The sequence below is a fragment of the Callithrix jacchus genome, chromosome 11 (assembly GCF_049354715.1).
Source record: "Callithrix jacchus isolate 240 chromosome 11, calJac240_pri, whole genome shotgun sequence".
NCBI classification, from domain to species: domain Eukaryota; kingdom Metazoa; phylum Chordata; class Mammalia; order Primates; family Cebidae; genus Callithrix; species Callithrix jacchus.
Genome location: NC_133512.1, coordinates 51,320,590 through 51,334,662, shown reverse-complemented (window position 1 = coordinate 51,334,662; position 14,073 = coordinate 51,320,590). Strand labels below are relative to the sequence as shown.

At 34.9% G+C, this 14,073-nt stretch overlaps 1 protein-coding gene across 31 annotated transcripts in view; it reads right to left on the bottom strand.

The window, feature by feature from the left end:
• Positions 1-14,073, bottom strand: part of COL28A1 (collagen type XXVIII alpha 1 chain) — a 196,372-nt gene that overhangs the window by 79,794 nt on the left and 102,505 nt on the right. For 18 of the 31 annotated variants that reach the window (XM_017975339.4, XM_078342707.1, XM_009002376.5 and 15 more), the window contains 5 exons: positions 11,581-11,649; positions 10,493-10,561; positions 4,312-4,383; positions 3,485-3,553; positions 1,051-1,122 (listed from right to left, as the gene is read on the bottom strand). In XM_017975339.4, coding sequence (XP_017830828.2) covers positions 1,051-1,122; positions 3,485-3,553; positions 4,312-4,383; positions 10,493-10,561; positions 11,581-11,649 — 351 coding nt within the window. The remainder of the gene's footprint in view (positions 1-1,050; positions 1,123-3,484; positions 3,554-4,311; positions 4,384-10,492; positions 10,562-11,580; positions 11,650-14,073) is intronic. The other 13 variants (XM_078342705.1, XM_078342704.1, XM_078342714.1 and 10 more) reach the window with 3 other exon arrangements.

Here is a 14,073-nt window from a genome sequence, read left to right as displayed (position 1 = left end):
CAGGGAGGGGAACATCACACACTGAGGCCTGTTGGGGGTTGCGGGGATTGGGGAGGGATATCAGGGGGTCGGGGGATGGGGGATAACATTAGGAGAAATGGTGATGATGGGGGGATGGATGTAGCAAACAACCATGGCATGCGTATACCTATGTAACAATCCTGCATGATTTGCACATGTACCCCAGAACTTAAATTATAATAAAAAAATTTTTGCTTTTTAACCATCTGGTCCTAAAATACACTCCTTGTCTCTTTCTAACTATTAATATCTTCCTAGAGACATGAACTCTCTTAGGTTTGCAGTTTCTGTTTCCTGACACATTCAAATAACCTTAATGGTGGGTCTCTGAGGCCAAGTCAGGACATCTGCTTAATTGCTAGCCTCACAATCTCCTTCACTTCTTCCTCTGCATCCTGTTATGGACAATTTACCAGGACATAGATCCCAAACTTTCCATTTCACCATATTGATTTTTTTCGCCGAATAATTCTATGTACTGAACACTTACTATATACCAGGAAATGTGCTAAGAGCTTTATTAACTATTTTAGTCTTTGCAACAACCCTGTGAAATAGAACATATCATTATCCTCTTTCTATAATTGAAGTGACTGGCTCCAAAAGGTTCATGGCACAGCAGAATGCAATAAGCCTTCTGAAGAAGAGCCTTCATCATCACATTGTTGCCTCTCAGTCTCAGGCTTTTGGGTTGTTTAGCAAAGTGAGATTATGAAGAACTGATTATCTCCTGTAGTCCCAATTTTATCCCAATTTCTGAATATTTGCTTGTTACTAGAGAGGATTGGCAGACAAATTAGAAAAATAAATATTTCTATGAGTATTACATATTTTATGCAATCTATTTATTCCATGCTATTATGGTCTGGGAATAGCATGTTTTCTATAGGTTTTTATTTTTGAGTTTTTGTTATGTATTTGTTGGAAAAGAAACAAAGAATCAAATTTTCTGTAGAAATCTAATACTCTATTAAAACCAGATGCAAATACAAACTCCTCAAAGCATAAGTCAGAATACAAGAAACATACCTTTGCTCCTTCGGGCCCTGGAAGTCCCCTCTGTCCTTGATTTCCTTTGCTCCCTTTCTTGCCTTCATCACCCTAACAAAATAATTATGAAAATACAGATACTGTATTATCAACCTTCCCTAACCTAGTAAGGACTATAGCACAGCCAGATTCTCAACTAATACCAATTTAAAGTGTTGTGCCCTAAGCACAGCTCTGTTGTGCAGGATTTGTCAATGTTCTTGAGGAGATCACACGACTTCAGATTGTTCATCCTTTACTATTTATTCAATATGATTTGGTAGTTTTAAAAATCTAAGTTCTATATCTTTCTTTTGGAACTTTTATTTGAATTTATAGTTCCTTTGCACCTTGGTCTATTAACAGATGGCTCTGAAACATTCAGTTTCAGAAATGAGAACTATCTATGCTTTTTCATGCTGTTTTTCCATTTTTCTATTTCAGGTTTACAACATGAAATGAGACATTTTAAAAATCACAGCCCTATTTCTTCCTCACTGGGGAGTCAAATTCTTTCCCCCACAAAAGACCAATAGTTTTATTGGCAGAAAGATGCTTGAGCATTAACCTAGAACAGAGCTAGAAACTGCCTACTGACTGTTCCCCAGCATGGTTGTGTAAAACAGTACTCCCCCAAAAGAATTCCTTTACCTTCAAAACTATCTTTCAAATAGGGTTCAACTTCAATGCACCATAACCAGGGATATAGCTCAACAAATGAAAATTCTGTGGTCTGCAGCTGAGGCTATTTAAATATTTGTGATATAAATGACTATACGATCGTTTTTAAAGTTGAGCAACAGAATCACCTGGAGGGCTTCTTAGAACACAGATTGCTGGGCCCTCCACCCAGAGTTTCTGATTTAGTAGGTCTGCACTGAGGTCCAAGCATTTGCATTTTTAACATTCCCAGGTGATGCTGATGCTGCTGGTTCAGGGACCACATCTGAGAATCATTGGACTATATACTAAGATCATCAGCAAAGCAGGTATTTCACTAAGAGGTGACCTGTAGAATCCACAGAGGTTTCCATGGTCCACACTAATGGACAGCGAGACACCGGTGTAAAAAACAAAAACAACAACAACAACAAAAGTAGTTGAATATCCAAGTATCTTATTTTCACTTACCAGTGGAGACAAAACTCAACCACAACTATTTACTTTCTTCCCTCCACTCTCACTAATTTAGGTTATTGACCTAAATCACCCCAGAAATCAACAGCAGGAACCCAATTAAACGTAATAAATCACTAGCACTGAACCATGGTGTGCCTGGACTATGTAACATGTTCCTACCACTTTTCTCCAACGGCCTTCCATAAGCCACAAGTCGCCTCAAGTCACAAATTCAGTAGCCTCTATTTCCAATACACATTCTCCTTACTTTATTGGTGGCATCTGATACCACCCATTGCTTTCATCTTGAAATCCTTTCTCCTTGGTATCCCTAACATGCTACCATTCTGTTTATTCTGTCGAGTGCTCGTTCTCCAGCTACCTCCCAATGTGGGGCTTAAACCTCAACTCTTCCTTAGAGACATCGTTTATTCTCATAGCTCCAAATATTAACTCCGAGTGCCTATTTTCCAAAAGCACATCCTAAAAATATTAGCTCTTCTGAATGTTAGCGGACGGGCATTTCTGAAAGTGTATTTTGCATGATGATGTTATCCCCTCCACCTCACCCAAAAAGGATCCCATAGTCTGGTAAATCAATAAATAAAAATGTTTAAAAGTCTGCAAATACATTTAAATTTCATATATTCATATTTAGGATTAAGGATTCAATTTTAGTGAGTATTTTCACAAGACATCAATTACTATTTTAGAATTATGAATAGAACACTAGTAAGAATACAAATTTTACATTCACTTGTATATAATCCATAAAAATCTTTACATGGGAATTGACAACTGCACATAAAAATTGTAGGAAGATCTGGAATCTTAGAGGCTGTAGGTTATTTTTACTAGTGGTGTTAGTCTACTGATGAATTTGTATAGTCTCAACATACAAAGATGTTATTCAACTAGCATTTCTACAAAGTTTAAAATAAATTTATGCCAAGTCATGAAGTGAAATGTCCATTTAACAAGGTGGACTGTCAATTTATGGACTGTCAAATCTCAATGACATATCTCAAGGCTTCTTTTCTTTCCTGTGTGTTTTTTAAATGTCGACCTGACCATTTATTGAGAAAACGTGTTGAACTCTTCTATATGCTGGGGCTTACAATAGACGTTAGGAAAATAAAAATGAATTATACATGCGTGCTGTCTTCCAAAAGCTTCCAAGATAGTATTCATACTTCTAAGCCAGACATAAACACATTTGACATAGCAAGAATAACAATCAAATTTCTTCTAAGTTGGCTCCTCAGTATGAGGACCAGAACACAGGTTGCTTCCTCCAACACTGTCATTTCCATACCTTGGGGCCAGGCAGCCCTTTTCCAGGTGGTCCTTCTGGGCCTCTTGCTCCCGGAAGCCCCGCTTCTCCCTTGAGGAAATGACACTGATGTTTCAGCTGACCCTCCAGCAGACAGACAGTATGTATCATCCCACCTTGTCTCCTTTTATCACCAGTGGATTCAGCTGAAACTCTCCAAAACACACCACACCTTGACTCTAGTCTCAAAATCAATTTGGAAGTTTATAAACTTAAAGTAACATCAAACTCCAGTTTAACTCAGAGCAGCTGGAGTATCATGAAAAAGTTTAATTTCTCAGCCAATTTCCAAAGAAATAAGCTCATTTTCCTTTGGCTCTTCATTCACATTTGGTAGATTTTTTTAATAAAACAGGGAAAACCTTCAGCCTTTCCATCTGCTGTTTTTTGCTACTTTTATTGAAAAATGAGTATTTCAAATGTCAACTCAAAATATTTCAGGAAATCTTTACAATGGCCTTATTTCCTGAATGCATTTACAGACTCTCCTCTTGGGGGGTGGGAGTGGGGCGGAGGGAGCGGGTTTTCTCTTAAGTTTAAATTAATGTGCTTTCTAGATATCCTGAAGAAACTAGGCCATAACCAAAACACCAGAGAGAAGGCAGAAGATGTAAGACACTATCTCAGCCTTTCAATAGTCCACTTCTTCTATCAGGGATAAGTGAAAAGGGACATTTGGGATTGTGAGTTCTTTTTTTCTTAAAGAGACTAAGTGTGTCCTGGATGGTTAGATTCGAGCTCCCACAGGATCAAGATACCAGCTTGTTTCAATAGTTCTTACTTCAGTAATATGAAAAACTTGGTGTTACCTTCTTCCCTGCAGCTCCATCTTCTCCTGGTACTCCTGGTTGTCCTGGGAGCCCTATTAAGCCTGGCTCCCCCTGGTGGATGAACAAATATTTTATTTCCCAAAAGTTCATGCATCTATTCTGAGGTACTTGCAATTAGATGCATCTTACAGTGTTTGAGAAAAGCCTCTGAGAAATCTGTTTAGTAATTAAAGCTAAACTATTTGATCTTGAGAAGTTACTTAACAACTCTAGGCCTTAGTTTTTGATTCTATTATTATGGGCTGAATTGTGACCCCCAAAAGATATGTTGACATCCTAACTCTTTATACCAGTAACTTTAATTGGAAACAGGGTCTTTGCAGATTTGATCAAGTTAAGATGAAGTCATTACAGAGGACCCTAATTCAGTATAACAGGTTTGGCTCTGTGTTCCCACCCAAATATCATTCAAATTGTAATTCCCTGTGATGAAGGAGGGGCCTGGTAAGAGGTGATTGAGTCATGGGGGTGGACCTCCCCTTGCTGTTCCCATGATAGAGTTCTCATAACATCTGGTTGTTTGAAAATGTGTAGCATGTCTACCTTCAATCTCTTTCCCTCTTTTACTCTGCCAGGTAAACATGTGCCTGCTTCCCCTTCCCCTTCTGCCAGGATTGTAAGTTTCCAGAGGCCTCCCCAAAAGCCAAGCAGATGCCAGCATCATGTTTCCTGCACAGCCTGCAGAACTGTGAGTCAATTAAACCTTTTTTCTTTATAAATTATCCAGTCTCAGGCAGTTCTATAAAGCAATGCAAGAACAGACTAATACAATGGGTACTATAAGCAGAGAAAAATGCCACTTGGAGGCAGACACATAGAGAGAGCACCATGTGACAGGAGAGGCAAGGACTGAAGGAAGCAGCTGCTAGGCAAGGCATGCCAAGGATTGACAGACATGCCCAGAGGCTAAGATGAGACCAGAAAGCATTCTCTCTTACAGGTTTTGAAGGAAATGTAGCCCTTCAGACTAATTTTGGACTTTGTCTGAGACAATAAATTTCTATTGTGTCAGTTTCTAAATTTCTGTTGTCTCAGCCACTCAGTTTCTAGTACTTTCTTACATCAGTTCTAGAAAACTAATATGAGTGAAATAACAAGTTCGTGCCCTAACACCACTTCCAGCTCTAATATTCAGTAATTCTACTTGCTTTCAAGTTAATTTATGATTAGTAATGAATCCTTTAAAATGTTCAGGAAAAAAAAATCCTACTTTCAAACAGTTTAAAGCATCTTTATGGCATGTATTAATAGCAACAAAACGAAAAATAATTGAAAGTAACTTCAACTAACCTAAGCAAGCCAGTGGAAAAAAAGCACAGTAAATCTAACAATAAGTAGAAGGAAAGATAAAGATGAAAGAAGAAAATAATAAACCTGTAAACAAAAAGTAAAAATATTCATAAAATTAAAAGGTAATGCCTTTTTAAAAACTAATAAAAGTAAATACATTTCTAATAGAAATGATTCGGGTTTTTTAAAGACAGCAATAAATATTAAAAATGGAAGCTATATCTATATATATAGTAAAAATTTTTTAAGTAATAGAAAATTGATAATTTTAAAAAATGTATTGAAAAACAATAATAATCTTTGAGAAAAATATGAATTATATAATGCTGTAAAAAGAAATGAACAAGCTAGATAAACCAATACTACTAAATAAATTGAGTCAGTGATTAAAAGTCTCTACTTCCTCTCCCTCCAAGATCACAAGCTTAGTTTGTTTTACTGTCAAGATTACCAAACTTTTAAACTTTTAAAATACAGTTATTTCCTACCTTATAGAAACAGTTCTAAAAAACTAGAAAAACAGAGAAGTCTATCTAATTTATTTTATGAGGCTTATAAAGCCTTTTTAGAAAAATTATACAATGGCAAGACAAGAAAACAAAATCATAGACCAGTCTACCTATGAAATATAGCACAATTTAAGCTTCTAATCAAATGCTATAATTTCCCACAGTGCCTACATAAAGCTTCCAGGGATTGAGAAACCAGGGAAAGTTCAGGCATCTCTCCGAGGAGACAAACATATGTGTCTGGGTAAGTCAAGGTATCAAAAGTTCACAAGGCAGATAACCAGAAGAAACACAGAGAAAACTGTAAGTATCTTCTGAGCATCCAACTTGATTATTCAGTTGAGTACTACTCAGCACATGTGTGTGAAGAAACTACCCAAGGCCAGGGAAACAACCAACTTAAAGGATTAGAGAAGTGACATGGAACCAGGAATAGTGCCTATTTCTACTGGCAAGAAATAAAACCTCACAATTCTGAGGGCATAGATTGGAGTTCTAAAAAGGGTCTTGCCTCAACAATAGGGAAAAATTAATCCTAGACTAAATGCTGCTGTAGTCTTACTTAACAAAACTTAAAAGCAAGACCCAAATGGGTCAAACTATTTTCAAGCAACTAAAAAACATTCAAGAAGAAAGCTCAAAATAGAGGAATGCAAAAATATCCAACATGCAAAATGGTAAAATTCACAATGTTGGGCATTTAATAAAAAAGTATTCAGCTGGGTGTGGTGGCACATGCCTGTAATCCCAACTACTCAGGAGGCTAAGGCAGGAAGATGGCTTGAGCCCAGGAGTTCAAAGCCAACCTGGTCAACACCTTTTAAAATATTAATATTAATAATAAAATTTAATTTAAAAATAAAAATAGGCATTAAAAAGGCTGAAAAATATAGTACTTTGTGTTGAGAAAAATCAATCAATTGAAACTTACCCAGAAATAACACAAATAGTAGAATTAGTAAGTAAAAATATTAAAACAGTTATTATGACCATATTCCATACAGTCAAGAAACCAGAGGAAATCTGAAGCATGTTAAATAGAGACAAGAAAGATATAAGAAGGAAACAAATTAAAATTTTAGATTTAAAAAATATGATGTATGAGATAAAAAAACGCTGGATAGAATTAAAAGCTGATTAGTGTCATGGAAGAAAAGATTAGTGAACTAAAACATATAGCAATAAAAGCTATCCTAAATTAAACACAGAGAGAAAAGAGACTGAAAAAAAATGAGCAGAGCATCAGTGAACTATGAAATAACCTGAAACATCCAAATATCCTGGCCAACATTTCTAAAACCCATCTCTACTAAAAAATACAAAAATTAGCCAGATGTGTTGGTGCATGCCTGTAATCCCAGCCACGTGGAAGGCTGAGGCATTAGGATCACTTGAACCCAGGAGGCAGAGGTTTCAGTTATCCAAGATGGTGTCACTGCATTCATCTGGGTGAGAGTGAGACCCCATCTCAAAACAAAAATAAAATCCAAATTTAAGTAAAATTGGAGTTCCTGGGGTAAGGAAGTGCTATTTTAAGAAATACTGGCCAAATATTTTCCAAATTTGTTGAAAACTGTAACCCATAGATCTAAGAATATCAGTGAACCAAGAATATCCATGAACCTCAAGCACAAGAAACATATCTAAGGCACATTATAATCACACTGCTCAAAACCAGTGATGTAGATAAAATCTCAAAAGCAGCCAGAGGTAAAAAAGACATGTCATGTAGAGAAACAAATATAAGGATAACAACAGATTTCTCATCAGAAGTAATGCAAGTGAGAAGACAATAGAACAACATCTTAAAAATATTAAAAGGAAGAAAAAGCAACTGCACATTATAATTCTATAACCAGAAAAAATAATAAGGACATTTTTTTGGAAGTTGATTTGGCAATTTCTTGGATTGCTAAATGAATATCTACCTTCTGACCTAGCCATTTCACTTCTAAGTATTTACCCAAAAAAAAAATAAAAACAAATATCCATACAAGCACGTATATAAATGTTCATAACAGCTTTATTTATAATATTCAAAATCTAGAAACAAGCAAAATTTTTATCAACAGGTGAATGGATAAACAAATTGTGGTATATCCATATAATACAGTACTAATCAGCAATATGAAAGAATGAGCTGTTCATATATATGCTCTAACATGGATCTCAGAATGATTTTGCCAAGTTAAAAGAAGCCAGAAAAATATCATATAGTATATATTTCCATAAAAATCTAGAAAATGCAAACTAGTCTATGATGACAAAAAACAGATCAACAGTTAGTGGATAATTGAAAAGTAGATCTGTGGGAAGCATATTAGTGAACATAGAAGAAGTTATGGAGGGATAGGACAGATGGCAACTTCTGAGGGTTACAGAAAACTTTATTATCTTGATTGTAGTGACGATTCAAAAAGCATATATATATATATATATATATAATAAATATATCTCTCTCTATATATATATAATAGATATATATATGTATATATATCTCAAAACATCAAATTGTATACTTTAAACATGTGTATTTACTATATGCCAATCAGATAATACATAGTTATTAAAATAAATGCAAAAATCCTAAATAAAAGATTAGTCAGTTGAATGATTATCATAAAAAAGTACATGTAATAAATTGAGTTTATCTCAAGAATGCAAGGATGGTTTGACATCTGAAAACTTTGGGAATATAATGTGTCATATTAACAAACTAAAAGTTGAAAACAATACAATTATCTTAGTAGATGTATAATTTGATAAAATCCAGTAATCATTTATATTTAACAAGTAACATTTGGTACAACCAGAAAAGAAAGAAACTTCCTTAACCTAATAGAGGGTATCTATCAAAAACTTTCAGCAAATGTCATACTTAAGAGTAAAATTTACTTTACTTAAGAGTAAAATTCTAGAAGCACTTCTTTTGAAGTTGCTTTTTTTAAACATTGTACAAGTGATCCTAGCAGTACAAAATGATAAAAGTAAGTAATAAAAGAAGAGCTAAAAAAGAATAGGTAAAACGTTACTTTCAGGCAATATGATTGTGTACATAGAGACTGAAAAAGTAACAGACTCAACAAATAATGAGAGATGTCACAGGGTGGCTGGATACAAAATCAACATGCCAAAACAAAATGAAAAACTTCTCCTATAGACTATACTAGTTAATTAAAAGATGTAGGAAGGGAGGCTGAGGCAGGAGAATTGCTTGAACCGTGGAGGTGGAGGTTGCAGTGAGCCAAGATCACACCACTGCACTGTAGCCTGGGCAACAGGAGTGAAACTCCGTCTCAAAAAAAAAAAAAAGATGTAGGAAAAGGACAATTCACAATTATAAAAATTTCTACAAGGTACTTGGAAATAAATTTAACTAAAGTACAAGGCCTTTATGGAGAAAATTATAAATATTTTTCTGAAAAATTAGAGCTTTATTCTGTGGTATGAAATACTTGCTATTTAATCTGTAGATTCAGTGCAAACCAAATAGGGTATCTTGTTAAATTTGACAAGTCAACCCTAAAACATGTATCTTAGAGTCAATATTAACTAAGAAATAAGATGAGAATATTTTTCCTTTTAGATGACAAAACATATTATAAATCTATTATAATCAAGACAAGGTAGTAGCACTAAGAGATATACAATATACTTATTATATATTACCTCTCTGCAATTGACAGGTATATAACATATGTTTGCATACATATGTACACAGAGGCATATATTACATATATGTATAAACATATATGTCAAAGTTGGCACTTAGTATACTGTGTTGTACATGGAAACCATGTAAAAATGGTAGCTATTATTACGATATTACTATATTTTTTTGTAATGCTGTATTTATATATGTAACATGTATATTCTTCTTAGAACTACATCTAACATACTCTTCTAATACTCAAATGATCATAAGAATAGGACAATGACAACAAAACAATGGTGAAGCTGAGTGTTCAACATGGCTCTCTGGATCCTATATAACTTAAGGATGAGTTATAGAAAGTGTGGAGGGTAAACTAAGTATTTGTTCATTATTCAGCAGTATTTATTGAGATTCTATCATGTTCCCAAAGCTGGGGATTTTATAATAAACCAAGATAAACAAAGTGCCACCCTGGTGGAGTATAGATTTTAGAGCAGCACTGTCCAAGAGTAATATAAAGCAAGCCATACACGTAATTATAGCTTTTTCAGTAGTAGTAGCCACACTTAAAAAGTGAAAGGAACACGTTATATAGAGTTAGATAGCACATGCAGGCATGCAGGGTCTGTACTGCAATCGGATATAAAGAAACCTTATGTAATATTACATAAAGTAACATATCACTTCTTAGCAGCAGTCAACTCACCTTTGGACCTTGTACTCCAATTCCCACTGGTCCTCGAGGGCCTGTAGGTCCCATTTGGCCTAATTCTCCCTAGTAAGAAAAGAGAACATTTTAATACAGCAGCAAAGTGAAAATAATATATTCTGGCTGTTGATTTCCTAAAACCTGTCTTATACTAACAATGTAAAATGGTTTCATGTGCTCAATTCATATATATTGCCCGAAATTCCTTCAGATGGATGGATTTTAACCAAATTTGGAACGAAAAATATACATATCATCTGACTTAAAATATAGGCCATATAGCATATTCAAAATTGATTTTAAGAAGCCCCTTGTGGAGGGCATCTGGAAAAGATAGGCAGTTGCATCCTAGAACAACTAAAATTGGCACGGGAAAAGCCAAGGTAACTGCTGATCAAGAGCAATGTCATAACCAGAAAACACAATTTGAGCTTTCAAGGACAAGTCACAAATCAAAACTCTCAAGGACAGTCTGCGTGGTCCATTGAGCAGCTTCTCACACAAATAGCTCTAAGGAGTATGTCCTAAGGTGAGTAGTTTCAGAGAAGTATTTTATTTATTTAACAATGACTCATGATTCTTGGAAGCAATATTAAGGATAACGGGTTAAACAAGTGCCATGCCCCTCCTCAAGGAAAAAATAATAGTTCCAATTTATGAGATAGTTTGATTCCCAAGTACATAGAACATTTTTATTTGTTAGGTCATTTCTAACCCCATCTCTTTAGCTAAGGCTTTAGTAGTTGGACCTACTGTCAGAGTGGTGGTGAGAATGAAAATTAGCCAACCTAGAGAGATACATAACCAGTGGTTGCCTCTATTGATATTACCGCCTGAATTACTAGAATAGGATCACATAAGTAAAAGTAACTAAGAAAACAATACATGAAAATTATGTAAGTAAAACTTTCTTAAAGCATAAAGAATACATAATTGTCAAGAATATCAGTAATATTTTGCATTAAGTAGAGATCTCCGATTTTTAAGTTCATTCTATCTGCTGTATTCCAAAGGCACTGACACTGATCAGAAAACAGCAATTATACTATAGATATATTCAACTCTGCTCTCATTTACAAAGTTACCTTAGAACCAGGTAAGCCTTGTCCTGGGGGCCCTTGTGGACCAGGTGGACCAATAGGACCTTGGATTCCCTTTAAAATAAAATTAAAAAAAAAAGAGTATTAGTGAAATTAAGACATTTGGATAAGAGTAGTTTCAAATCCTCTAAAGTGAAACTTTAGTTCAAACCCCATAATAAGTTAGTTATACTCAATAAACATTTGTAGAGTGGGGTGGCAGGCGCTGCTAATTAAACCATGATTTGCATTCTTCCCTACTTACACATTAAGAGAAATTTTAGGTGGCCCATGTGGCTAACCTAGAATAAAGATCACGTTTCTCAGTCCCTGTTGCAACCAGGTGTGGCCATGTGGGCTAGATTCTAGCCAATGGGATATGAATAGAGTGATGTGTATAATTCCTGATTCATGTTAAAAGAAGAGGTATACCTTCTCCTTCCCTTTTCCTCTTCAGTAGCTAGAATTAAGAGACAGTGACCTCCAGGATCATGCAGAGAAGGAAAGCACCCTCAGTATGGCAGACTAACAAGACTGATTAATAGAGCCACTCGACCAGCTTGGAGTTTTAAGTAAGGAAAATAAAATTACACCTAGTTAACCCATTTCATATCTCTGTTCATACAGGCAAACCTATATCCCAGTTGTTTCAATGAATATGTGTTGGGACAGTAAATTGAAGGTTTGACCGAGCCTCTAAGAAGCAATAGTCAGCAGATACCAAAGTGAAGAATGTTCAAACACTTGACTCCCTCCTTCACCCTATAAAGGAGGTTTTTATATATGAGTATAAAAAGGATGTACATATATGTATGCATATATATGTATATGTGGCTGTTTATATTTCACTGTATTTTGTAAAAGATCTGAGTTGATCAAGCCTTCAAATATTTAACAAAACTCTGTGGGGCATTTAAGAGATATTGTAAACATGTAGCTGGAAACAGAAGTTCCCTCATAAATACATGAGTGAGAAAATTCATTTTTATAAGAGAAATAGGAAGATCTAATATAACAAGAATTCAATGGATAAACACATAAAATTAAAGAAAAGAACATTGAATAACTACATAAACAGAGGTTAAATTTAAGAAGTTATATCATTTGTCTTAAAAGGTAAATAAATTATTTTATTGCTCAGATCATTTTACAAATAGAAATCTCATTTCTAATAGAGATCAGCTCTATAAGGACACATCCACCTTGAATTTTTTTTTTCTTTTCAAAAAGAAGAAAAGAGGGTGAGAAATGAAAGCAGTCCAAGAGTTTTTTTTTTTTTTTTTTTCAAGCTGAAGAACAACAACTTCCACCAAGAAACAGCAGCATTAAAGGCAACAGGAAGCTGTAGGTGGGAGGTCCAGAATTCACAGGCCATCTGGACAAACTTGTCTTTGAACCTCATGCTTAGCCCTATAGTGGTCACTCAGAACCAGGAGCACCACAAGACCCAAGATGTGACAGCACTGTCCAGCCACTTTTGCAATCAGTAAGCTACAAGGCTTGAGAATGTCTGGTGGTATGATCGAATCATGACACTTGAGTAGCCCAACTACCCAGCTCTTAATTATTATCTAAATATTTATTTATACATTTATCTTGGCTTCTTCTGTACCTTAAGTTTCCTAATATGTTAGACTAGGACCTCTGCCAAGGGCAAGGGAATGGAAAAAGGAGTCATATCCAACTTTGCTGATGATTGGACTAACAAAAAAAGTAATAATAATAATAAATTAGCAGACAATTAGAAATAAACCCAAAGTTAATCTCAACAATGGCACTTGGAATTATCTCATTTTAAAAATTCTTCCCTTCATCCACTATCCTAAAGAAAGCAGTATTCATTCTCTAGGCAATAGAATAATTCAAACCTTAATCATAAATCTTAATCAAACCTGACCTGCCACTTTCTAACCAGAAGATATTTAGCATAAATCTGGATTTATTGGTCACTTTGATTAAATGAGACTATATAAGTATATGGTAAACAACAAAGTATATGGTAAACAAAAAAAAAATACATGGTAAACAACAGTAGCGAGTACTGTTCACATTATTTAGATTTATCTCAATTACCCAGATTTTTCCAAAAGTTATCAGAAGATTTTGGAAGTGGTTCTCATCATGAATGTAGACATTCTTACAGATCTTTTTTTTTCTTCTTACAAAGAGGGGTCAGGTGTCATTTATAGATTCTCTCTGTGGTTTGCTTCTATTCCAGAGGGTGCCCCTTAAACTAAGTGGTTACCTCTGATCCTGCTCTAAATTTTAACTATAATAGCTTTTTTAAAAATTGGTATGTGGCTAGTTGGAGTGGTTGGTAGGGGGATACTACTCTACTCCATTGGTAGAGAGTGGGATTTAATTTTCACAAACCTTCAAGGAGAAAAAAGTACAGAAACCAGCAGGTAAATAAACTTGTTTCCAAGCAGAACTAAAAAAATATTGCCCCCAAACATTTACCTTGTTAATTAGGTTTTAATGTTAAAAGTCACAGCATCA